The sequence below is a fragment of the Ammodytes marinus genome (genome assembly GCF_949987685.1).
Source record: "Ammodytes marinus genome assembly, chromosome: 11".
NCBI lineage: Eukaryota > Metazoa > Chordata > Actinopteri > Uranoscopiformes > Ammodytidae > Ammodytes > Ammodytes marinus.
The window spans coordinates 11,201,055-11,228,226 of NC_137215.1; the positions used below are offsets into that span (position 1 = coordinate 11,201,055).

Below are 27,172 nucleotides of genomic sequence, written 5' to 3' on the forward strand. Positions count from 1 at the left end.
ACCATTATGCCTCCGATGCACCAGTGCCCTATGTGTCCTCGAAGGACATTTACGCTGTTCAAGTTGATGCAACATGTTGGCATTGTTCATGCCCATCAACCAAATTTTAACGTCACCTGCGGTTTAGGTGATTGCCGGTCAACTTTTACCAAATATCATTCTTTTAGAAAACATGTGTACAGAAAGCACAGACACTTTGTATTTAGACCTGAAAATACAAATGACTGTCCCATTCAAGAGTCCTCAGTGCAGCAGGGAAGTTCAATGACTGATCCAAGTGGTTCGGATCCCGAAACGGTTAAGCCCAATTTAGACAATTTATTGGAGGATTTCAGAGATAATCTGTTTGGATTCATTCTTAAATGCAGAGAGGTAAACCTTCTACATTTGTCAGTACAACAAGACATCACCAATGATGTCAAATTTCTATTTTGTTTTTTCAAAGAAAACTATGATTTGTTTATTTCTCACCATCTTAAAAACAACGGTTTTGATATTTCCAAGTGCCCTGAACTTCAACAAGTTTTGCACTCATCGGATTTCTTTGAAAAAGCATATGATGTCGTCCGTTCTCCGCACATGATAAAAGAACGCTGCAAGGCCAAGATGGACTATACAGAACCTGTACATTACACACTAAGAGGCTCTTCAGGAAATACAATTGGAAGCTATTCCTATGTTCCCATCTCTGAAGTTCTAAGGAAATACTGTTCTCATGAAGATGTCTGGAATAAAATTACTGAAAACAATGAGGACAAAGATGAACAGCTTCTGTCGGATTATACAGATGGTGTTCATTTTAAAGAACATTTGATTTTCAAAGAGCATCCAAATGCAATAAGACTTCATTTGTATGAGGACGAATTTGAGATTGTAAACCCTTTGGGCTCCAAGAGAACTAAATACAAGTTATGTGCATTTTACTACACAATTGGAAATCTAAGTGGAATGTATAGATCTCAACTGAAGCACATTCACCTAGCTCTGCTGGCTCGTTACTCACATGTAAAACAATTTGGTATGGACGTCATACTGAAACCCATGTTAGATGACCTAAAACAGCTTTCAACTGAAGGCTTCATAGTAAGTGTCAGTGGAAAGGAGCACAAAGTTTTAGCTGCTTTAGCAACTTTTTCAGCAGACAATCTGTCGGCACATATGATTGGTGGCTTCCGCATGTGTTTTAACTCAGGTCGAATTTGTCGTTACTGTATGGCAACCTATTCAGAAATTAAACAAAAATTCCAGGAAGATAGTTTTATTGTGAGAACAACTGAAGTCCACAAATATCATCTCCAGTGTGTCCGGCATAACAAGGAAGATGCTGCTTTGTACGGTGTATATGGCCCTAGTTCATTTGATGCACTCAGTTATTTTGATGTAACTAAGTCTCTACCTCCAGACATCATGCACGATATGTTGGAGGGAGTTTTACCACTGACAATGAAGTATGTTATTCGTGAAGCGCATACACAAAAACATATTACTATAACTGAACTAAATGACGAGCTTCAAAAATTCTGTATTGGTCAGAATGACAAGGCCAATCAACCTGTGCTGTTGTCTGAAAGACTTCTCCGGACTTCTGGAATCGTAGGAACAGCTTCCCAAAAATGGTGTCTCTTTCGATTGTTGCCTTTTATAATGGGGCACCGTATTCCTCCTGGCAGCAGATACTGGCATGTGTTTTTATTATGTAGAGATATTGCAGATATTGTCATGGCCACTAAAGTGAGGAAAGATGATCTAGCATGTCTTGAATTACTTGTGCATACATTCCTTTCTGAGATGACAGAGGTATTTGGAACGATTTTAACTCCTAAATGTCACTTCCTTATACATTATCCTCGACTTATGTTAATGTATGGTCCTCTTCGTTCTCTTTGGTGTATGAGATTCGAAGGCAAACATCAGTATTTTAAGAATCTGACCAATAACTGTCGAAATTTTAGAAACATAACAGTGACACTGAGCAATCGTCACCAGCTCAAACAATGCTGGGAATTTTCCCTGAACAATGTCTTGGGTGATTGTGAAAAAGTGCCCGGTAAATCAGTGAGCACACCATTATTGTCTCTTCCTATTGGCCTCCAGAATGCATTAAAAGGAAATCAGATCAGAGATTTAGAATGGGAGGGCAAAGAAATTCAGCGCGTGTCCCAAATTTCACTAAACAACGTGAAGTATGCTATTAGAGATGTTTTGCCATTAGACCATGTACATCTTGAAAGAATTCCTGTGTTTGCGCAGATCAAGTACATTCTTAACATCAACACTTTGTGGGTGCTGTGCTGTAAAATGTTAATCCCAGTTTCCTTTGACTCACATTTTCATGCTTATAATGTAAAATTAGACAGTGACTGGATTTTGATTAAACCTGGTCTTGAACTTGACCATACATCACTGGACACATATACAGTTGATGATAACTTGTTTGTTGCGCTTAAACATTTTGTTTAAATGCTTGCTAGATAAGTTTTCCATTTAACACTGATTTTGAATGCTCATTCCATTTTAACTGTTAAATGAGTTTTTTTTAAAAGGAAAATTGGTTGATTGAAACATTTTGTGCTTGCTAGATCATTTCCCCTGCTTTACACCTGCAATGTTTTCCATTTAAATGTAAAAACTGATTTATGAACGGCTCATCGAGCCTGATGCTTTCAGTTTTAACCGTTAAATGTTAAAGACTGATGAATTGAAACTGTAAAAATAAATGTAAAATAAAAGAATGTATTTTGAAAAATTACAAATGGTTTTGTATTTGAATTTATGGGTACACTTTTGCCGCCATAAGGTACACAGTGGCTTGTCCCCCCAGCAGTACCTCATAAGGGACAAATGATGTACCTTTCCAATGGGTACATTTTTGTTCCAGGACATAAAGGTACATTTTTGTCACAAGGGGTACAGAAATGTTCTTTTAGAGGTACAAATTAGAAGGTACAAATATGTACCTGTATTTAAGGTACAGTGTTGTACCCTGATAGGGTACTGTGGGGGGGACAAAGGGTTTGTACCTTTTTAGGACCAATCCCGTACCTCTATTTCTTAGTGTGTAGGATGACCAGATCGCATTTCCATTAGGCCTACTTTTCACACGTCCCGCAAATTGAGACGTTGTCCCGCATTGTTATTGAAAGTGAGCCCCCCTTTTTAAATGCGTGTTTTATAATCTGGCATTTATCCGATAGCTGTGAGGAGACAGCAGTCTCCGTTTGTCTGTGTGTGTGTATCGGGCTGCTGGGCTCAGTGGCTCTGTGAAGGTGCTGCAGTGCTTCAGCGTTCACTTTCCTGTTACTTCAAAATAAAAGCCAACTCACGTTTGTCAAGTGAAATGCTAATGTGAAGCCAGTTAAATGCTTTTAATGTGAAGCCGCAGCCTTAATGCTCTTTGTTTAACAGTAGCTAACTTAACTGCTGCGCGCTGATCTAAAGATAGTGTTTTTTTAATATAGAAAGCCGTGTCTCTGGCATTACCGGTGGTGACACGAGTTTATTTTGCTAAAAAAACGGCACTTTGTCCCGCATTGTCCCGCACAAACGTAGTCTTTGTCCCACATCTGGTGAATTGGGATCTGGTCTCCCTATCCCCTTCCCTCACCTGGAGTGATAGGCTCCTCAAATCGCGTTCCTGCGCCATACTGAAATCTGCGACCAATACGGATATGTGACCATAGAGCATGCACGAGCGAACCGAAAATCGGACTGGGTGTACGACCAGATCAAATGCAGTAATAAAAACTATATAAAAACGTCTTTCTTTGCACTGATGGTCTCGTTTGCTGTTAAAGGTAATTTATGATTATGAGAGGCAACATGAGGCTGTTTAAAAGATATTTAAAAGTTACTCGTTGCCGCTTTAAACAATGAGTGGGGTGTGGGCATGTCATTTCCATCCCCTGTGTAAACTCTGCCCTTTGTTACCGACGTTGAACGTTATAAACCAAACAGTTCCCACATTCACATTAAGCCAGTTTTAGATGTCTCAGCTCAAATTAATCAAGTTTTGTTTGTCATTTAAATTTCCAGATGTTAAATTTGTACATTTAAAAGCGGTTATATTGAAAAGTAAAGCTTTCCTTGAGCAGAATAACAGTCAGTGGCATCGTGTGAAAAAGGTCAGTGGGGAATTATGAAGGAGAAAAGACTGCAACAACGTCTGGCCAATTTAACTTCATTATTGAGTCACATGCAGAGGAAGCACAAGGGAAAGTTCAGCAGTTATCAGCTGAGGAATGCAGCCAATTTGTGCTGTACATTTAAGTGAATCAGGTTAAGAGCTGTATCTGCAAAGCGACTTGGAGGGGAGTGCGTGTCCAGATGTTTCATAACAATAAGCAATACATTTATCAGTTGATATTCCTTGTTCCTAGATTATCTCTAATCTGTGTGTTTCAAACATCACCAACAGGAGGAGCCAGATTCTTAAAAATACAGTTTTATTTTTATCACAGAACTGTTTCAAGCTGCAACATGTAACATTTTAAATGGTCCATGCCGGACTCCCATACCAACCAAAAACACAGAAGCGCACGGAAGAACAGACCAACGTTGTGCTTTTTTTGAACAAACAGGCTGTTAGGATGTTTACAGATGGTGATATGAATAATATGGTGTACAACTAAAGCAGACTTAGAAAAAAGGCATCAAAAGGCAACAAAAAAACTGCATATAAACAAAAATATAACACTGACCGGCACAAGGCCTTTTACCCCCCACCCCCTCCCCATTCATAACAAAACTAACTCAGCGAAAGCCAAGTGGAAAAATGTACTAAAAACTACTTCTGATACAAAAACTTATCTTCCATGAGAACACTTTTGATGACAAATATTAATAACTCAAGAGAAAAAAAGGAGTGAGATTTCATAATCTCACTCATAACGGCACTGACTGTTTCGATTTCTCTCTTCTTCTTTTTTAAATACATTGTGGCAAAATCTCTTGAGGAAGACAATAACAGTCAAAACTTCACATGTGGGCTGAAAGGTAAAATACTTTTCAGATTAATCTAATAGACCCATGCTGGTACAACGTCATCTAAAAACTACAAACCACCACCCTCAGTCTAAGACAATACTATTCAGCATGAATGGCCCAGATTCTTGATTAAAACCTCGTCTTTAGGATTTACGTCATCCTTACATTCTTTAAAAATGTCCTGGTTGGTTATGAGGAAGCTTACAAACACACACACACACACACACACACACACACAGACACACACACGTGACCCGAGAAACACTGAAAGTAGAGCAAGGGAGCAAAGCCGTTTTGCGTACGGCACATTAGCCGTTTAATGGGTCATGACCTCCCTTCAAAGTTCATCATCATTTCCCCATGTTGTCTTTATGTATTTGGCTTGATCAGAGTTAAAAGCTGCAACAGTCCAGAGTAATATATAACGCAAGGTTTCATGTTTGATGTGCAAACATTGTTTAAAACAAAACAAATAAAAATAAAATAGGATCACAGTTGGGTTGGATTTAGCAATTAATGTTAACAAGCCAGAATCTAAGAGCCTTGTTCTAAAAATATATTTGTGAAGACTTAATTTACACACCATCATAAGTAACCACAAATGATTGTGATTGAATGTGATTATTTCCAAAAGAAAATGTTTAGACCTTTGTGACATAAAAACATTATTGCAATTTAGCCTTTTGCCTTTTTTAATATAATTTTGTCCAAAAGGACGTTTTGTGAATGAGGCTCCGAGATATCAAGTGTCAAGGCCATCTGCACTGCCTGGGCTAAGGATCTGGCAGTATTGAGAAATCTGGGAGAATTTAAAACTGTGGTTGCGTTCCGAATCGCATACTCTTTCTTTTTTCTATTCTACATACTACATCCGACGATTAAAAGAATCTAGTTAGGATGCAGTAGGCATACTATTGGGACATACTTTTCTCTCTTATTTCATCATAACATTGCGCCTTGATCTTGCCTCTTGCTTTTATATCCGTCGCATCCCCGTTTGTTTTCATATGGAGGCTTCATCGATGTTACGTCACTTCACGTGCGCACTGGATTGTGGGTCAGAATCGCCCAAATAGGATGCACTTTTCAACACTAACAATCTTGGCCGCATGAAGTAGGACATCCGGGTACTTCTAACCATCCTAAATCTGGCCACAAGAATCGGGACATCCTAAATATTTTTTCTACATACTATATAGTAGAAAGTATGCGATTCGGAACGCGACCTGTCTCTTCTACTTGACAAGTTACACCTACAACTAATTTTTGGTTTTCAATGGCTTGTTGAATTTCTTTTGTACTACAAAACGGTTTGATCAATGGCATCAACTGGAACATGTCCCCAAGAAACAGGAGAAGTGAGCACATGTTTGAACACTGTGCTGCACAGTTTGTAGAAAGAAAAGAAAATTGGTAACATGTTTCAGCTTATACGGTTGCCGAGATGAGTCTTTACTGTACACTCCAGAAGACTGAGTTCCTCTAGTCTTCAGTCAGTGAGTCCAGCCCCAGTGAACACTAATGCCAGGGGGAGAGGGTCTGATCTACTGAAGGCTCTACTGGAGGTTTTAGACCATTGCTCGGAAAGCAAATGATATCCCAGCGCCCAATGCCAAGCCTAGGGACAAGAAGAAGGCCATGATGGCCCCTGCCGTCTCTGCCTCATGCGGTGCCACCTTCCTGTAAGGAGACAACAGAGGGACAACATTCATTAGGAATCAGTGGTTCACCTTTAAACACAATTGTGTTTGTGGTTAATTAAGGTGTCACTTAAAAAGGTTTAACACTATAAGAAATATGTTTATTCACTGTCCGTCCAAGAGTTACATGAAAAGAGGCCCTCGCTGATCTACACTGTTTTATGTGAGCTTCACATTGTTTGTGATAGAAAGAGAGTTGTAATATGTTTTGTTTGTTTTGTAAAATCCATACATAAGCAGAAAAGTTCATTTACATTTTTTTTTTCATTTTGTGGTGCTGTAAGGAGTTCTCGTTTAGCCTTGAAGAGAGCCAGGCTAACTGTGATTACTTCTTCAGCTAAGCAAAGCTAATGTATTCTAGGCTCCAGGTTCTCTTACCATTTAGCAGAGCACTCATATACAGTAGTAGCAGTATTCTCTATTCCTCGTGTAAAACTAACTTTATTCTAAAGGGAATGTAAAGTGTGTATGTGTTTCTTACTTGGGTCCAAAGCACATGCAGAGACTGGCCAGGTATCCGTTGGAGAAGGAGAAGAAGATCATGAAGATGATGTACCAGGCATCATGGGCAAACAGCACGGGGAGGAATCTACGAGGCTGGACGTTACACAGCATGAAGAGAGGCACGAAGACGATCCTCAGACCCACCAGCACAGGAAGCCACACACTGTCTTTACCAGGCTGCAGAGACACAACGGGACATCAACCACAGGGACCAACTCATGACAACACACTTCGCTGATTTCATTCACTTCATCTGCCACGACATATGAACAGTATTTGTGTGCAGGCACAGATTACTGTGGGTGCTATAGTGTAGCATGCTGGAGCAAGCTTCTTCTTGCCAGCTTCACATTTCTTTCTTTCTACCCCGCAGATCAGTCTGGACTTTCTCTAATTAACGCGGGGAGGAGCCCGGTAAAAAAATGACCAGGCCGATCAGGGGCCGTGTTCAGACCTAACGTTCATCTCTTGGTGGAAGGCAGCCCTTGATTAGTTCATGTAGTTGTCAATGTAGTGATTCTAGTCTGAGACCAGCCATATCTCACTAGCTTCACATTTGTGGATCCATGTTGACGACAATGACATGAACCAATCAGAAGCTGCCTTCCACTAATGGACGAAAAAGCAGTCAGAAGCCCGATTATTTCTTTGACCGACTTGGAGAATGTCCAGGGGCCGGTTTCCCGATAACGTCATCTCTTAGCGCGCTACGAAGACTCCTACGTTATGACTTACCAAAGTTGTTTACCTCTGTAGTCGTGGTTCCCGAACGGTCTCTTAGGAGTCTTCTTAAGAAACAGTCCCTACGTGGCTCGTACACGGCGCTGTCCAGTGCTGAAATCGATGGCTCAGAGTTCGATTTTCCATTTCCTGCTTATTTCATGCGAAGCTGCATGACAAGTCTTTGCGAATAAAAGATTACTAGAAATCCTTCTAAGCCGAAACATTTATTTAACACCTCTTGCTTTATAATCTAAGTATCTTTAAGAACAATAATCACGTTTCGTGGTGGGTCAGTAAGGAAACTGAAAGTAGAATATCGCCAATGGCCTATATCAATAAAAACAGACGGCCCAAACAGCGTCCAAATGAGCTAAAATCCTAAATACAATAAACAGTAACATGGCACACTTATTTTAAGGTAAGCTTTAATTGATTATTCATTAATTTTTTCACACGTTTACATGTTTTGAGGCGGAGAATCCGACGCACACTGCGGAGCTGTCAGCTGAGCCGGCTCAGCTGACAGCTCCGCAGTGTGTGGAACACAATGCGATGGTTCTAGTGTTAACCTTGGTCGAACGTATTACCATAGCCTATAGGCCTACTGATTTAAAAAAGGTAGCCTAGGCTATAGAAAAATATAGAAACAGCGGAGGAGATTAAGATTGTTTCCAGCAATTATTTTCTTCATGAATGACTTGTGGCAGTTCCATGCGCAACAGGGATGTCACTCGTGTCCGTTTTACGCATGGTGCTTACGGAAGGAAATGTGGGGGTCTGTAGTAGCCAAGCCTATCTCTGGCGATGCCACAGCGATCGCAGGGACTTCACTTGTCATTAAACTTATAAATCTGACTGTATTTCATATCAAAGGGACACAGCGATGACTGTATTAAATATCAAACTGATAAAAACGATCCGACTGTAGGCTGTAGTGTATCACGTATAAAGTAGCCTATTTTCATATTGACGGACATCGCATCCAATCAGTTAATGCTGATTGTCAAGTCAGTTAGATGACTATGTAGGCTACTTATAGTTTGAACACTTTGTGAATCAGAGTGAATGGTATTCTGCTAACATATATAGCTTACTTTAAATGTGATATGTACGCTATATACAGTTATCGTTTTTAACAGTTTGTTATTTAATACAGTCATCGCTGTGTCCGTTTGATATGAAATACAGTCAGATTTATTAGTTAAATGACACAAATGAGAGCTGAAACATCCCTACGGTAGAGCTAAGAAGGCTCTGCGGGCGCTCCAGACCAACCTTACCAACGTAGGACGTACGAAAGAGATTCGTAGCAAAGAACGTTTCGGGAAACAGGCGAAATGTTAAGTAGGAACTCTACGTAGGGGTTACGAATGACGTAGCGTTAAGAAGGCTCTACGAAGGCTTTGGGAAACCGGCCCCAGAATGGTCTGCGGGAGAGAAATTAATGTGAAGCTTGCAAGATCAGGCTGGTCTCCCCAGGCTAGCTTTGGTGCATTCATATCTGTATATACAGCCCCAGAAAAAATTAAGAGACCAGTCTGGATTTTTCATAATTCTTTATCTCTACATCATACATGACTTATTGAAAATGCTCTAAACGACAATATTTTTATTGTGAATTTGGTAGAAATGTGTTCAGTAGTTTATATTATAAAACATTATACTGTATGCCTCTAAAGAGTAAAACAAGTGACACTGAACATTTGGAGTGGTCTCTTAATTTTTTCCGGAGCTGTATGTTGATAAGCCAGAGTGTTTAAACAAAACTTGAGTTAGGGGAATATGTATTGCCTTTTTTAACAACAGGACATGCCTGGGCTGCATCTTTGATTTTGATGTGCGTGTACCTGCGCTGTCATGGCAGTGGCTGGCTTGGCCGAGTTTTTAGAGTTTTCTAAAGAGACGCTGATCCAAACAACTTCACAATCAGCACTGTACTGTGGTTATTTGATATTGAACATATTGCACTCCATTCCTGGGACCTTTAAACTATCTTATATGAACTTAGTGACAAAAAGCCCCTCAGTATGACCCGTTAGCATCGTGATCAGCGGTGTCTAACTATGATAAATAAACTCACATGCTCCTAGAGCAGCTGACTACTGTTATCTGCATTCCAGTGAAGGCCAGACAGGATTGACAAACTGGAAACTGTTTCTAAGGAAATTAATTGATTGGATTTGATCATTTCCCATGTAAAGTCAAACTTGTTTTGTTAAGTTGCCATTTCCTGGATGCTGTTTTAGCAGATCTTAATTCATGCTGCATCAGTAAAGAGGAACAAACATTATATGATGATTTATTATTAATATGAGGAGAACTGCAAAGTGACAGCTTGTATGATTAAATCTGAGGGCGAAAAAGCTAAAACACTATACAGCTTGATATAGTGTGAACAGCAAGTTATCGTTCTAACTTGTTAAACTGGCCTGAAACGCATTCATAACAAAAGAGGCAATGCTCAGATCGGTTGCAGGGTTTAGTGGTTTCTCAGCAGGTCAATAAAATACAAGCTTCATCCAGATGTGTATGACCACCAAAACCACTTTCTATACACAGCGCACACACACACTTATCCAGAGCAAATCTCTGATCTCAGTAGGGCTGGCCCGAATTATTCGAATATTCAAATACTCGTTCGGAAAATTAGTATTCGGAGATTAAATTAGTATTCGGAGCTTTTTTTTTTTTTTTCTCAAAATTTTTTTTTGCAAGAAGCTAGTACTGCAATATAATGTCATCAAATAATTTTATATTTGGATATAAAAGTTAGTAATATTGTAGTAGTAGTAGTATTGCTCATTTAGGAGGATATTACATCACTAAGTGTCATAGTGCATCCATTACTTCACCTCCGAGCGCGTAAATCTTCAACAAAATATGCAGATACTGTCAAAATCGGTTCCAGAGAGTATATAGGGATTATTAACGTTTTTTATTTATTTTTATTTTTTATATTTTTTTTTTTTAATGTTGTTTTTGATGGTGTGTTTTTCTGGAACGAATATTCGAATATTCGCTCGGAAAAACCAACGAATATTCGAAGCCTGAAAAATGGCATTCGGGCCAGCCCTAGATCTCAGCAACAAAACTTGTCTCCTTTTATTTGTTATTTCTAAACTCTAGGCATCTGGTGTTTTTCCATTCTTGACAGAGTTATTTATTAGTGCGTAAACATTTTATGCAGCCCAGGGCTTTAATTAAAGTGTGTCTGCAGTCCATGGCATCACAAACCTGCCAAACAATTGCAGGTCACACTAAATATTTTGATGTGATCATTTTAAATGGAGAGAGGCTTCATAAACAAGAGGGTAAAAGATGTTTTTACTGACCCACATACAGACGGCCGTCAGACTCCTGCCAGCCCAGTCCATCAGGTTGAAGAGCAGGAAACATGACACGGGGATGAAGTACGTTTCTAAAGAGGGAGCAAAACATTTTTGTCAATAACAACAACAGCCAGACTGTAGATGTATGTGCTTGATAGGAAACTACACTAACATCAAATACCCAACATGGGTAAAGACAGCATTCAATATAAGACAATATTAATGGAGCAGTCCTTTTATTTATTTATTTTTATTTATTTATTTAACTTTTATTTATCCTCGAGAGACCAATTGAGGGGTGACCCTCATTTTCAATGGTGTCGAGTTCAAACAAATTCCAAGGAAAAACAACAATGCATACACAATATTCAATGCAAATACATCAAATACACAACAACAGGTGAAGAGAAGAAAAAACAAAAAACAAAAAAACAATTGAAACATTTACATAGTGGTGAAGAGTGGCAGCAATTAAAATGAAATTAAATGGGTGAAAGTACAATATAGCCTAATTAAAACAGTTACATGTAGAGTTTGGCAGATTTAAGATAGTTGTTTAAATTGATTAAAGGATATGAAGGTATTTAGTTTAATTTGTTGCTGTAAGTTGTTCCAGGAGTCGGGGGCACTGAAGCTAAAAGCTGTCTTTCCCAGCTCAGACCGGGCTTGTGGGACATAAAGCATGAGCATGTCAGTGGAGCGGGTCTGATAAAGCCCATCTGAAATTTGCAACATTTCTGGATGTTCATTGGATCTTTAAGGAGATCCAATGATTGATACTATTTAATTTCTTTTTTTTTTACAGGCTGCCCTCATATTCCTAACAAAGCAATGCAATGTAAATGGCACTTTACAAGGCTATGTAGAGCTACATTGAAGGCAACAGTTATGTCTTATAAAGTGTATTTGTTTGATGGTTGAAGGAAAAAGATTGATACTATTGTATCAGTAAAGGCCATCCATCACATTTATGTCTCACCCCTTATTATGGCCTGTTGCAAACAGTTTTCATTTTTTAACAAATAAATATAATTATATGAATACATTTGAACTTTTTGATTGTCTAACAAGTCTGTTTCTTCAGAAATTACCGTCTGAGGTTAGGAGTTATAAACGGGAAACTATGGGAAACTTGTATGACTCACCCCAGGAGCCTCCTTGTGCTACTACTGACTTGACCTCGACTGTGACGGCTGGGAACGTTCCAATGGTGATGGTGAAGATGAAGCACACTGACAGAGCCATCACCCAGATCTGATTAGAGAGCACAAGTCAGACATGATTAATATTATGTTTCATCCCTGTCATACAGGTCTAAAAAGGGTTTGGATGCTAAATGGCAGACTAAAATGAAGTGAAGTTTAAAATGGTAGAAATGTATCACATAAGCTTCTGCCACAAAAAGTCATTTCACCTGTTTGAAGATGTTAACCACAGACACGCCGGGTTTGACTTCCTCTTCCACCAGACTCACCACCGGCCTCTTCTCTGCACCTTCTGAGAAACAAACAAACAGCTCTCGATCATTATGTTGTTGGTCAAGTGGCACTTCACACGCAGTTATGGCCATCATTCTCATATTTGAGTCAGTGTACACCCAGGATTATGCTCTCAAACACTATTAATCAACATGTCACCAAAACTCAAGCTGTCCACAGATTCAAATTCCATAATCAATCATTGTATTGCTATGTGGATTCTAGGGATGTCCATGGTTAACTGGTTAACCGTTAAGAAGATCTTTAACCGGTTAATACTAAAGGTTAAAAAAAAATAAAAATCATCCTAATTTCTCTGAAATCCGGACTCTTATTTTGATATCGCTAAACCGGATGTAAGAATGCCAACTGTCGGTAAAGAATGAAAAGAGTTGTGTAAGCTACTCTCAACTTTATAATAGGTCCATGGTACGCTCCCAGAAAGATTGCCAGTCACAACTTATGGTCACAACACTCCCCTGCCATGTTTTTGTATAATTTAATTAACAGCGTGGGCTCCCGCTACCTTAACATAGCGCTAGCATTAGCCTTCTTGAGGTGGATGCTGTCCTCCATCTATCACCGTCTCAGTGAGTGTGAGAGAGTGACAGACAGGCAGTGAGTGCCCCTGCACAGACACAGAGAGGTCTGCCATGCTTGTGTGCGAGGATCAATAGCGAAAATCCGTCATAAACAAAAGCGTAAAGTACCGTTATGCAGTACTGATAACGTCGGAGCTTATCAATACTACGGTCTTTCAAAATGTTGCCCCGTGCTCAGCACTACTTAGCACCGGGTTTCGGTAGGCTACCCATCCCCTAAGCCTGTGTTTGTGTGTGTAAATGTCCCTTTTCAGTCACTTATTTCACTTTCTGCTCCTACATTCGCATACTAGACCTCTTCTCACAACAGACAAAGGTGCCGTGTGAATGTCAAAATGTAGGCATTTAAATTGGCTACTGGTCCCTGAATTGTTTTTAAATTAATATGCCGGTCCTTGGAACAAAAAAAGGTCGGGAGCCCTGCTATAAGGCTTCAGGTATTTCACTATAAATAGGCTACATTAAATCTTAACGGTTAACCGGTTAATAACCGTTAATTCTTGCGGTTAACCGGTTAAAGAAAAAATTCAAAATGGCCATCCCTAGACTGGATTCTGAATGTGAGCATACATCGTCTACCTTGTTTGAGCAGGTCCATCTTGTTCTCCTCATCACCAGAGGGTCTGGATCGATTACTTTCCATGTAGTACTGGAAAAACTCCTGTGGATAAAAAAAAAAATCCATAATGAGCCAATTCTGCTCAGCTAGTAGAGCAAATACAACAGATAGAGGGAGGAGAACATGTTGTATATTCTCACTGAGATGTGTTTTCCATCACATCAAAAAAAACTGGTCTCAACTTTATTCAGCACAGTTCTATAAAGCAATAAGCACTTATCTGAAGTTTACAGTGGTTTCCAAAAAGTTGATACCATAAAAATTGGAGCACGTGTGAACTGGTTACACACAAATAATGAACAATTAAGAAATAATTTAACCACAAACACACACACACACACACACACACACACAAAATGAAGAAGGAATTTAACTGTTTAAACAAGTAGTTCCGAGAGTTTGAGGTCTTACCATCCGGGGCAGGACGAAGTAGGACATTATGGCCAGGAGAATAACAACACAGGCTATGATGAAGTAACCAAAAGCGCTGTCCTGCAGGGCTGATCCACCTGTAGACCAAGACAAAGACACAAAGAATCAATCGTGTGTTTTCACTCAAATATTGATTTAACTCAACAGTTTATCTTGTGGGCCTTAACCAATTGTTCTTTGCATTGATGTCAGTATTTAATGTGTTATATATTGTCAATTCCTAACGGCCACATAATGCTGAAGTTAAAGCTATAGTGCGTGACTTTTTCATAAAAATAAATGTTGGTTACATTCAAGCCATTGCCAAATGAGTCGAAACAAAGTTGATTGCGCCTAACAGCTCCACATAGTTCTCTCTGTATTTCTCAGTATGGCAGAGTTTACAAACTGGTGTCACCTCCTGACACTGGTGCAGGAGCTCGAAAAAAATCACAAGCAGCTCCTAAGAAATGTTTCAGTTGTTGATTCTACTGCGAAGTAAAATCCTGGATACACAGCAGAAGGTAAAAAAATCCATACGCGATCACCAGAGGCTTACCACATGTATATGCACTGACCGTGATGTTGGATTACTTAGAATTCCTTATTGGGGCGACAGAAGTTACGCACTATAGCTTTAAGGATAAGATCGACCGTACAACATTTCACTTCCCATAATGAACCCTCACTGTGTCATCTGCCGCTGTTAGCATAGTCACATGGACTGAGAATGTGAGATTTGTCAACATCCAAGCAAACTACTTTAGTTGAAAAGAAAACCAAACAAACAGATTTTTTTTGGTGACCGAATGAGTATACAGCTTAAGTGGATGTCCTAATTATGTCTTCAAGTGGTAATTCGCACAGAGCATAGAAAAGAAACTTGAGAGAAACCATTGTGAGAGCAAAAAGGGCTTCAAGCCAGCTTATTCTGTTTTCAAGAGCAGACAACACAATTAATCAGTGAATGTTTACTAAATTGATCCTCAAAACCATTTTTTAAGTATGAAAAATTTTGTTTGTAAATGTGAGTTTCATAATATTACTTAAAAGTGTGTTGTGAGGCGTGTTTGTTATGTTGTGTGAGAGACGTACTGGCCAGTGCGCAGATCATGGAGAAGGCGGCGAAGGCTCCGGCCAGCCCCTGTCCACTCATGATGGGAGTGGTGTAGGAGGCGGGCAGAATCCCTGCCAGCCCGAACAGACTGCCCTGAAGAATGGCACCGAACGCTGTGGAGGAACAGAGAAAACAACATAAGGATGTTTAAGAGCCAGTGTCTTTGAAGAGTCCCTGTCACACAAAACACAACCACAGAAATAAGAGGCTAGCCAATAAGGGGTCCTTCAAACAAACTTCACACCACTAGATTACAACTGTTTATACAGCAGCTTCGGAACTTAATTATCTTCAGAAATATTTTAACATGTGTCTAAGAGGAATGTGCCGATGTCGATATCAAAGCTTTAAGGTCAGGGCGCGCTCTCCCTCCAAATCAAACATGATGGGATATTCCCCGTAGAGGACCTGGAGGTCAGGACTGGCCCAACGGGGGAAAGGAGGGGGGTGAGCTTATCCCCGCTGCTTAGTGAGGCATGGTAAATAAACATATGCAGTGAGATTACAGACTATGTTTATATTTGAAGCTGTGTGTGTGTGTGTGTGTGTGTGTGTATGTGTGTGTTGTGTGTGTGTGTGTGTGTGTGTGTGTGTGTCATATGCAAGTGGATTCTTCCCGATGCACTAGATTGAAATGAACTAAAGAGCTATCTTCCTACATTCAAGTTTGAGCTTTCCTTTTGAGCTAGCCAAAGAGACTTTCCCTGCAGTGTCTACTGATGGATCACGTAGTTTATTATTGGTTTTGTATTTAGAAACTCACAGTTGATGCAGATAATTTTGATCATAGTAAGGGTGAAGAAGGGCATTGGGGCCACGTCCACCTTGACCAGAATCGCCGTTAGCAAGAAAACCACAAAGATGACCGCCAGGCTGCCACAGATCCGCAGCGTCTGAGGAATCCTGAGAGAGACAGAGTGAGAGAGAAATGAAATGCAAACTACTACATGTGTCTGTTTCTACACAACAACCCCAAACCAAAAGTCAAAAAACATGACCATGCGCATTTTAGGACGCTTCAGGGTTGAGAAAATGTCATTTAAACATGAGTTTTAGGTAAACAAATAACCAAATTCATGTATATTTTTAAATCTGATGGGAAAAAGGGTTAGAGAGGATCATGATTGATTGTTGAACAGCAGTGGAAACAAACATTTCCCGGTTATGACGGCAAAAGGGAGTCAAGTTGAGGTTCTCCTAACAGAAAGCCTGAGCAATAGAGAACAGAGGGACTTGGGTTCAATTCATAATGACATGTGCTTTGTTCATCAATCAATTCAACTGTGTTTGTGTCTTTTGAAGAGAAAAAATAAAATAGACAAAAAAAAAAAGCTCAGCAGAATTCAAGTGTGTACATTCAGGAAATGTGGGAACAAAGTGTGGAAGAGAACTAAAGGAGATGTAAAGAAGAACATGTGGGGAAGTAGAGAGAATATAAATAGCATTCTTGGATGTGTTTGTGTAGGTGATTGTGTAGGGGAAGAGTCAGCCGTGGTTCAACCCCAGATCTCCCTCAAATCCCACTCTAATTAAAGCAAACATCCTGAAGGCGTACACAAAAGACTTACATTCACATGACATACATACAGACACACGTTCACATAACAAGATTTTGTTCTACAGTGGCTTGGGGGGGGGGGGGGGGGACCAAGGGGTACCGATGGGCAGGATGGTTGGCAGAATGATCCGGAAAGTAAAAGGTTTAGAATTTGCCTCAAGAAATCATCCTTTGAACGCAATGTCTTGTGGAAAAAAATGTCTCCGTAAATAATTGAAGAAAAATGCGCCTGCTACAAATGTACTCTAAGACCATAGCATACATGGTCTCAAAAGCACACCAAGTAGATGACAAAAAACTGCGAGTTACATAAATCTAAAGGGGCCAGCTTTTCTTGTGTGTGTGTGACTGCTAGTGTGTGTGCGTCAGTATGGATACCTCTGGTGTATGAAGGAGTTGAGGCAGGTGAAAATGAGCAAAGGCACCATGGCGCAGAGTGTCATCACGTTGTTAAACTTAGACTCCAGCACACTGCGAGTATCCCCGCTCGCCGACGTTACGTTTGTCGTCTCATTGGAGGAGAGGTCAGTGGCTGTATCCTTGAGCCTACTCGTGAAATACTAAAGGAAAGGGGGAAGGAAAGCACATTCAGTACATTGGTTATGTCTTGAATTATGTCATAGGAATGCATATTGCAGAAATGTAAGTGGTACATAGTTGGTGTTAAGGCCTACATCTAAGATTTCAGGAAAACAAGTCTTAGTCTAATCTACTACTTATAGTTTCCCAAAATATCAATACTGCGAGGCCTTTAGAAATATTTAATTATGTGTGATGGTTGAATTTATATTAGAAAAATCAAACAACAAAACGTTTAAAAAAAAAAAAAAAAAAAAAAAAAAAAAATTTAAAGCGCATCTCATTGATCAAATTGGCTCCTCACCATCCTTTTTCAAAACAAATAAGTTCTTAAGGCTGTAAAAGCTTCAACTAAAAATCCCCCCTGAGGCTGGATCCAAATCAACTCCCTCAGGATAATGAAACTGAAATTCCACATATTAAGTAGTTAACCCCTTAAAGCTGAAAAAGAATGGCCATGGATTAGTGAGGCTATACCACTGGCATGGTAATCCACCTGGCTGGAGTCAGGTCTGCCATCCTGAGTGAAACCAGGTGGGGTGTGGAGGGAAAGGTAAATAAACAATCTCTGTTTTCTCAAAGTTAGGTGAGTGACCTTCTTCCAAGTGGAACCCAACCTTTTAATTAACTTGTCACTTTGAATAAGGCCACCTACAGGGCTCCTTCATTTACTTCAATCTATCTGTTTAGAGGATCTGGCAGCAAATATTCTCACGTTCATAAAATTGGAATTCTCCAAAAAAGTTTGCTTATTGTACCATTGTTGCAGTCATGAAGAAATTCCACGGTAAGAGGGTTCCCAAGCCCAGGATGAAGAAAATGATCCATACTGCATTGTATCTGGGAAAAGAGACAAAAGGAGGTTCACATGGGAGTACATCAATGAGAATACATCAACATAAACAAATCCAGTGTTCACTGGATCCGATCCAAATCCTCGTTTTTTTTGCACGTACTGAAACTAAAAGAGATTGAGTTTCCCTTACTTATCCCGAGGTGCGTTGATGGCCGTCATGGTTATTGGTAAACAGTCAGAGGCACGTGCTCCGTCAGGGTTTTATCAGGGTGGCACCAGGTCTGAAAAACAAAGATAACAAGTAGATGTTAACAACATGGAAACGGTTAGCATCTTTATTTTTATCAGCGGCAGCAGCAGCAATGTCTCTAAACAAATTAAACTTTGGCTTTTACTCAGAACAGGAAAAAAAGACAACTAACCAATTCAATTAAAACCGTTCAGTTTAAAGACATCACCAAATGGAGTTGCAATATTCCAGCAAAGGCAGTTCAAAACCTCAAGATTTAGCACACAGACAGTCTACTAACCTCTGCTTCCCAATTTGTGTGTTTAAAAAAAAAGTAGTCATCATGCCAGACAAAAATGTCACAGAACAAAGAGTGGTTAAACACTCGTGCAAATGAGAGATTATGCCAGCTCAGTCATTTGGTGAAGTTGCATAACAGATATGAAAATGAGCCAACCTTCTGTCAGAAACACATTACACACCAACTATCTCAAATATGTTTAAAACTGCAGAATAAATGAAGAAACATAAAAATTTACCTTAAAATGAAAACAGTTATTTTATAGTATTACTTACAGCATTCAGTCAGGGACTAAAAGACTCTTTCCCGGTCAGATGTACACAGCTAAAGGCAAAAGGCCGAACAAGCTCTGCATGCTTGACTTTATAGCATACAGAGGTTTCGTAGGTTGACACCCCGCTGTCTGCTGCCCATTGGACCTGCCCCTCTTTTGCATCTTAGTGTCCATCCCTCCCCCTTCCCTTTACCTCAAACTCCCTTTTGTCCTCAAACCCTGATGTCCTCCACCCTTCCTTCGTATTTTTACATTTACATTCCAAGTGTGCGCACGCGTGTGTGTGCGTGTTGCTCTTTTGGCACAGACATCAACTCCAAGAAAACTAAATACTTTCTTGATAAGACTCGCCTAGGAGAACTTGAGCAATGGTGTAAAGTTTCTGGTGCTCAGAAAAAAAGCACCTGTAAACACTAAACAGCTAAGAGGAGCACATGATGGTTGCTCTTTGAATTATTCTACCACGTTCTTGAGTTTTTTGCATTCACATTTCGATCTGTTCCATCCCCTTTTTCAATCTATGCACCCATGGATTCTCCATTTCCCCCTCCAATTCCCCTCACATTTCCTGCTGGCTGCTGCATTACTCTTGTCCTTTCTCACCTCATTTCACCCACTGTTCCTCTTTAGCACCTCTCTCATTACCTTCCTGTCTTTTGCGTCCCTGGCTTTTAGAGATTCTGGAGAACGCTTGTTGTCAAAATCACTTTTTGATACAATCAACGAATACCTCCTGACAATCCGCTACCTGTCTGTACTGTTTGCACGATGAAAAATAATCTACACAACACATACCAATTTAGAGATCCTAGGCTGTGTATTAACACTTTTATTTTTTCAGCGCACACAGTACAGTTAGCCGATCATCATCAGAATATCTGACTCCACCTTTAATGTGCATAGTGCAACTTGTTTTTCTTTCCTACTTCCTCTAGTATTTTATAATGACTTCCCCATCAGTCACCTTTCCATTTCATTCTCATCTTAAACCATTGGTTATTTATTCCCTAACAACTCTCCCCCTGGATCTGATAGAATACATGTGCTCAGATAGCTGTGTGACACATTCTCTAAACAAAATGGCTTTTCTTCAAGACACTTCCTCATAAAAACAGGAACACAGAGCAATTTGGCATCTAATCAAGCTAAACAAAACAAGGCAAAGTTACACTGATCATGAGCACTTTAATGTGAAAGCTCCAAATGGAATGAAAGGCACATTGCGGAGTTTTTTAATAAGGATTAATGTTATTTTTTGAGAGGCAAAGAAACTGCAAAGGGCACCTTTAAATGAGCTAAAATCAGACTGATATTCAGACAGCTACAAATTAACAATGCGGCCAACCAAAAGTTGCATAATTTTAATAGCCGATCAGATCACATGAGCAATTCATATTTGCAACAGAAAACCTACCCAATTTAAACATACATTCATTTAAGATGAGACCAGTATTTATCGGTGTAATAGTTGTTGGCAGCTCATTCCAAGAGCAATGTCTAGCTTCTTGTTGCTGATGACATGATAGTCCAATGTTTGATCTGGCTGGTCATGAGTGTGCTAGCCTCGCAGTAAAAATAGAGACTGCTTTATATGAAGACACACACGCACACACACTATAGCCCTGCCCGTTTAGTAGCATGGATTTAAACTATAGTCTAACTCTGAGAAACAGTTCATGAGAAAGTTTGAATGGCATGTGAGATGGCACAAAAGACAGTCATGAGAATGTATTTGTTAAACAAGTCTGTGTGTGCTCACTTACATGGTAATTTACCACAAGATCAGGCATACAACACTGTGTTAATACAAACTAGAACCTGGCCAATATATCAGCCATTATTAGCCCATAACTTATCAGTAAAGGGAATATTTCAGAGATAAAGTTGTTGCAATACACAAATTACAAAAATATATGTTTAATGTCATATCGATACAGTCTCTTGTACTTAAGAAATTGGAATACTGGCTAAAATATAGCATCAGATAAAAAAGATAACTGTTTGTTAGCATTCATTTGGTGGTTTTATCGCCATTGATTAATCTAATCTTAACCCACCATTAGCTTTCGCCCTGGTGCCTGTTGACTTGTGCCTTGACCAATCACACAATTTAGAATGGACTTTTGAGAAACACAAAGAAATATTTGATACATCTGCCATCTCTTCTGTCTTCAAACTTGATAATCGATAATGTTATTAGACACCAATAAAAGTCACAGCTAAAAAACACAGTGGCTCAGCAATGTCCCAGATTCTTGTAAGTATGGCTCTCTCAATCTAAGGTGACATCAAAACGAGCCAGCTGGCACGAGTCGCTTGAAATGGTGCCCACCACACACACAGTATAACACAGGCACTTTGCAGTCTGTAGAGTGGTACAAAACTCCAGTTTGGCATCAGTCTGACACTTTCACTGGCCAGCCTCCCACAGACGTCCAACTCCAACAATCGACACTCCAATAGAATGATTTTACAGGAGGGACAGTAATTTATTGTTTCCTCCTCCAATGTCAAGTTAAAAAAACAAGGTTCAAATCTTGCCAAACAGGCTGTTTAGACTGGACTGCTTGCCATGGTCACAATTGTGTGCAGTTGCTTAATTTATATTTCCTGCTTAAGGGGTTCTCTTTCAAGACACTAAGGTTCATACAACCAACAGCTAGTGATCAGCTCATTATTGAACTCTAGTCAACACGTGTTAAGCCCCTATCTCACTGGGCTGCGACTGTTTGCGACCAGTTGGAGACACAAAATTGTGCCAATTTGCGACAATTTTCACTTGCAGTCTCACTGAGTTGGTTCCTCACGACACGTTTGCGAATGTCTTTGCCGGAAGGTCGCATTTATGTCTCACGAACGTCTGGCGAGTGTTGCACGAACGGAATGTCAGTCTCCTTTTTGTCTCAAATCAGTCGCAATTTAGTTTCATATGTCGCCAAACCCTCGCAAAGTTGTCTCACACTTCTCGCACTTTCTGACTCGCGGAGACTAAATTGAGAAGGGTTTGCGACGCGTGCGACACACCTGCGACGACTCTGAGACTATTTTGAGACTGATTTGTCGCACACTTTTTTTGAACATGTTCAAAATTCATGCGACAAGACTGCGCGGCTCTGCGACTCATGCGAGGAAATTGAGACCTCCGCGAACGTTTGGAGACAGTTTAGAGACTTGTTTGCGAATGCAGTCTCCAACTTGTCGCAAACAGTCGCAGCCCAGTGAGATAGGGGCTTTAACCAAGACCTCTGCACCAAGCTAAAACAAAATGTAAAACCTAATATGGCAATTACTATTATTATTTTATTTATTTAAGTTGGCTCTTCATTCTGTGTTTATAAACGATTTCCATTCCAAATTCTTCTTTGTTGCTTTCATTATGCTTCCAATTTGCAACGTAAAACTGTGCGTTGTGGCTCAGTTGGTAGAGCGGGTCGGCCGATGATCAAAGGGTTGGAGGTTCGATCCCCGCCCTGCCACTTGTGTCATAGTTGTTGTGTCCTTGGGCAAGATACTTCACCCACCTTGCCTCGTGTGAATGTCGATAGTTAGCCTGCTATCGGTGTATGAATGAGTGTGTGAATGGTAACGTGTAAATGGGAACAGGTCTCCCTTGCAAAAGAGTCTTCGGACTCAATGGGATATACCTGTATAAATAAAGGTTAAAAAAAGAAAAAAAGGAAAAAAACTCATGAACATACCGAAGCTGAGATAACTACTTAAAAAAGAGGGAATAATATATATATATATTTTTTTTTAAAATCATATTGGAAAAAGGAGTATATTTTTCTGGTCTCACCAGCATTTCTCTCTAACAGGGTCAGCTTTATTCCCAGTCTGACATACAGGAAGGTTGATGCTGGTCACATGATGAGGCATAAGGAGAATAACCTCTTTCCTCAAGGTCATTTCTGAATGCTTAAAGATAACGAACACTCTTAACAAAGTCATAACATTTAATCCGGCCAGAATGAGACCATATGCATGACAGAGATATTTAGAGGAAATTGGGCAACACATCTAATTTAGAAAAAATTAATCAAATCTATAAGATGTACACTTCTGAATAAAACATAGTTTAAACTTTGCCAGACGTTGTCAGTCAACCCAGCTGTTCAGGGTTTAAAAACCTGCTGGTTTCCATTTTAGAAATCTAATTAGAGATCATTTCACAAATGGGATACAACCTGAACACAATTAACTGGAATTAACTAGCAAGTAGGAGAAGAAGTGCAGAAAACTGAAGACCAGGAACACCAAATACTTTAGTATTGCAAAGTATTGGGACCAAAATGTGCCCTCTTCAGAGCTCAGAGCCACTTATTTAAATCTGTAGTCATAAAATGAACAGAGGCAGGATGCACTACTCAAGTGTAAACAACAGACAAGAGGATGATTACTCCACATGGGAAGCCATCACTTTCTGAGTTTGAGTGGCAATGAGCGATTGGGGACCTTGTGGTCACAGTATTTAAAAAGGGCTCCCCATGCACAACTCATAAATCTCTTTACTAAGATTCATATGCCGATCACATCTGTGGCTGACAACCAAGTTTACAGTTTCACATCACACACACGCGCGCATACACAAAATGCAGCTTGGCGCCTAGATCATCCGGGAATACATTACAGTTGCGTTGCAGTACACTGACTTTTACAACCCCGAATCCCATTTCACACTGCGTTTCATCCAGCTCTTCTTTCAAGGGCAGCATTACTGAATCTATGGCTGTATCCGCAGCCCGTCACCCTGGCAGCAAACGCAACACTGCCTAAACATTTAACAACTTCCCATCGAAAGCTGTGGTTATGGTGTGAAGCCGATCTCACAGTCAGTACTAGCCATCCCTTCAAACAGCTTGTCCACACAGGTCTTTCATGCTCAGACACTGGTTTCAATATATAACAAACAAAATCCTATTGAAAGAAAAGAAAATAACTAAATACAACTCGACAGATTTAAACACCTTTTTAAATCGGAACCAGGGAACGCAGGCTGCGAGTGTGAACAGAAGGATTGTGACAGACAGGTGTCCAAATCCATTGTCACGCCATCACTTTCACATGGACAAAGACATTTGGGTAATCAGAGTTAAAACAAAGCAGACACAGCAGGCCCAGGTAACACTGAGGGAGTCCCATGACAAAGAGACATCAAGATGGACCGATGGAGTAGTAAGAGAATTTAATGTCTACTTTGAACACAGAGTATTGTAACACCAACAACATGGACGCATGAACACGCCAATTAAAACAGAGAGAAGCTACATAAACTACATTTTCCACTCCTTTTCTTTTCTCTTCATAATGAAATGTATCTGACCCAATCTAAAGGTCCCACCACATCTGCACCTGAAGTATGTGTTGCTTCCTGATGTGAGCGCAGACAAGTGATAACTATTATATTATTTACGCCAGTGTTTTGACGCCTTCTATTCAGTCACAGGTGTGCACAGGGGAATTGTCATGATTTTTTAAGGCGGATGTAATCAGGATAATACAAATAAACAGGAAACAGAATAGCACAGAGACAGGAAGAGAGTTTTGTGAGACACTAATGAGAGTGAAATAAAAAGGTATAGAAGCTCCTGGGGGAAAACCCTGGAAAGAGGGGAACAAAAAAAAATTATCCAGGCCAAAAAAAGAGGGAGGGTGCACAAATACATTGTCTTCACCCCGACCTGCCCTTTTAAGCCACAAGTCTTTTTCCCGCCAGCGAGAACAAAAGCCCATCCACTGCACTTTCCAGCCTGCTGTCTCTTTGGTTAGTTCCTGTTAAATAGCTGATGGATGAACTAGCAAAAGCAACTCCACCTGCTATCACAATGGCCACACTATACAGTCAGCACTGATGGACCCAAATGAATAAGACAGATAAGAGAAGGACCATGGTTACAATAATCTTATCTTCACATAGAGAAGTTGCAGCCGGACAAAAATGATAAATGCGTATTTGCTTAATTCTGCCACTGCCAGCAGCATGGACAAAAAAAACAAGCATGAATGGCATTTTTGTTTCTTGCCTTTGAGCATAGCATCAGTCCACTCATTCAGGCAACAGATGGGAAAACTCTAACGTCCACTCCCTATAAAACAGATGCTCGTGTGCACCCAGCGGTGGGTCGATGCTGATGTCCCATCAGCTGTTCAGTGAAAAAACAAAGCCACCATTCTGCTGCTGCTCTTCTCCTTGCTTCAGGGTCAGCGATTGCAAATAGCAACGGACACGTGTGACATGGAGGCAAGCCAGCGAAACGCTCACTCATATACCCAGAGGGATCTCTTGTCGTTATACGAGTTAGTAATCCTGCAATACATTTTTAGAAGAGTACTAGATACATACCCTCAAATCATTAAAATACCATGCATAAGTAATACACAGCACATCCGACACAGTAATAAAAACATACTATAAAAGGGCTTATTGAGGAACATTTAATTGAAAGATCACAGTGACCTACATAAATGCAGATTTGATACAGATTAATTGTGCTTTGACACACACACTACAGCAGTTATATATCAGTGCATGCTGTTAAATTCCAAACCTCCATTATGAGTCATCCCACCCTCATGCAAATAAAAATTTAAATTGACTCTCCTATTCACTTTTTCTACTGTCAGATCCAGTGATACACTCTCTCCCCATGTGCTACCACTGAAAGCTTTGATAAAAGCTGCAGCTCACACACACACACACACACACACACACACACACACACACACACACACACACACACACACACACACGCACGCACACACACACACACGTGCTTTCCCTCCCTCAGCATCATGATGTCTAAAGTAAAGACCGCTCCACTTCAATTAAATGTAGGCTATAACGTCAACCATTGGTAAATAACTTCATTAGACTGGCAGTCAGTGAGGCAGAAAGTGCAACATTTGGGACGTATTCTGTATTCGGTATTCACTCAATAGGCTAATATCTATCAAGTATTGTTTCCTTCAATATTTTGTGCCAATTAAAAATATATAATTAAACGTTTTCTGAAGGCAACTATTAAGCAAAATAGGGAACATATAAGAATTTGAAATGCAGTAATTCCAGCACCTTTAGAAGGTAAAAATAAAGTTTACAAATAGCCTACAGAAGTAGGCTAGTTAGTCTCCATCCTTTGTTTATCACCTGGCAGCTATCTCGCGCACAATTTATAAAAGGTCCCGTTGCACAATAAATACTGTCACCCGTTTTACTGTCTGCTAGCTACCTACTTGCTGTAGTTTGGTCTGGCTTTGCGAGACTACTAGCTACCTAACCAACACTGACCAGCTGAACTGACCACGCTTAAAATTTGGCGCTAAATTTAATTTACAGCAGCAGTCAAAAATATGCAGCCATGCTGGCTTCCAGCATCACAACACCGGTGTCACTTGTCTTTTGTTTATGCCTCCCGGTAACAGTTAAATAAATCGGCTACAAACGAGCCATGTGTCCGTTAAAACAATAAACACAACCGCTTCTCGCACGCGACAGCGGAGAGCATATTTCCAACTCAAACGAGCAATCGTTAACGTGTTTTTATCCACAATTTGGTATTTAAAACGTTCTTTGTTTGTTTTTTAACCAAAAACAGAGCCGAACCGCCGCTATTCTTCGGAGATAACTGTCACAAACGGATTGACAGAAGAGTTTCGCTAGTTCACGCTTTGTTTAATTCACCACGCGGAGAGATGACCTACCTTATCATTAGTCTGTGAAGGCTGGTTGTGTCTGTGTCATGTTCTGTGTCAACACTCCCGTCCCGAGCTCAAGGGGACCAACCAGTGGTGCCTTCAGGAGCTCCTCTTAAAAGTCAGTACTCGAGACGGAGAAGCTTACGGGAGGCTAACTGAACAGTCAAAAATACATTTTTGGGGGCCATTAAATAATAGCATAATTTATACTATAATATAATGAAATCAAGAATATTGCAATAAAGATTAACAATATGTTGAGTTTTGCAGCCACATC

The 27,172-nt window shown here is 40.0% G+C and overlaps 1 protein-coding gene across 2 annotated transcripts; it reads right to left on the reverse strand.

Moving 5' to 3' along the window:
* Positions 1-4,435: 4,435 nt before the first annotated feature.
* On the reverse strand, positions 4,436-27,005 carry LOC307257125 (equilibrative nucleoside transporter 1-like). Of its 2 annotated transcripts, none has more exons than XM_080036262.1 (13): positions 26,902-27,005; positions 18,590-18,680; positions 18,362-18,443; positions 17,403-17,584; positions 16,230-16,369; positions 15,445-15,579; positions 14,350-14,447; positions 13,899-13,980; positions 12,654-12,736; positions 12,385-12,493; positions 11,243-11,328; positions 7,165-7,364; positions 4,436-6,663 (listed from the first exon to the last, which is right to left on the reverse strand). In XM_080036262.1, exons 2-13 carry the CDS (start codon positions 18,616-18,618, stop codon positions 6,552-6,554), a joined length of 1,338 nt encoding a protein of 445 aa, XP_079892388.1. In that variant the 5' UTR covers positions 18,619-18,680; positions 26,902-27,005; the 3' UTR covers positions 4,436-6,551. The 2 variants fall into 2 exon arrangements, with proteins under 2 accessions (XP_079892388.1, XP_079892389.1); XM_080036263.1 differs by lacking the exon at positions 26,902-27,005 and adding an exon at positions 19,205-19,271.
* Between the last annotated feature and the right edge of the window lie 167 nt (positions 27,006-27,172).

What these genes read in the sequence shown, in the direction of transcription:
- LOC307257125 (XM_080036262.1), bottom strand. Translation starts at nt 18,618, where the DNA reads ATGACGGCCATCAACGCACCTCGGGATAA. An exon ending in CAAAATTATCTGCATCAACT is followed by an intron (nt 15,580 to 16,229) that starts GTGAGTTTCTAA and finishes GTTCCTCCACAG; the next exon opens with CGTTCGGTGCCATTCTTCAG. An exon ending in ACTTCGTCCTGCCCCGGATG is followed by an intron (nt 13,981 to 14,349) that starts GTAAGACCTCAA and finishes TTTTATCCACAG; the next exon opens with GAGTTTTTCCAGTACTACAT.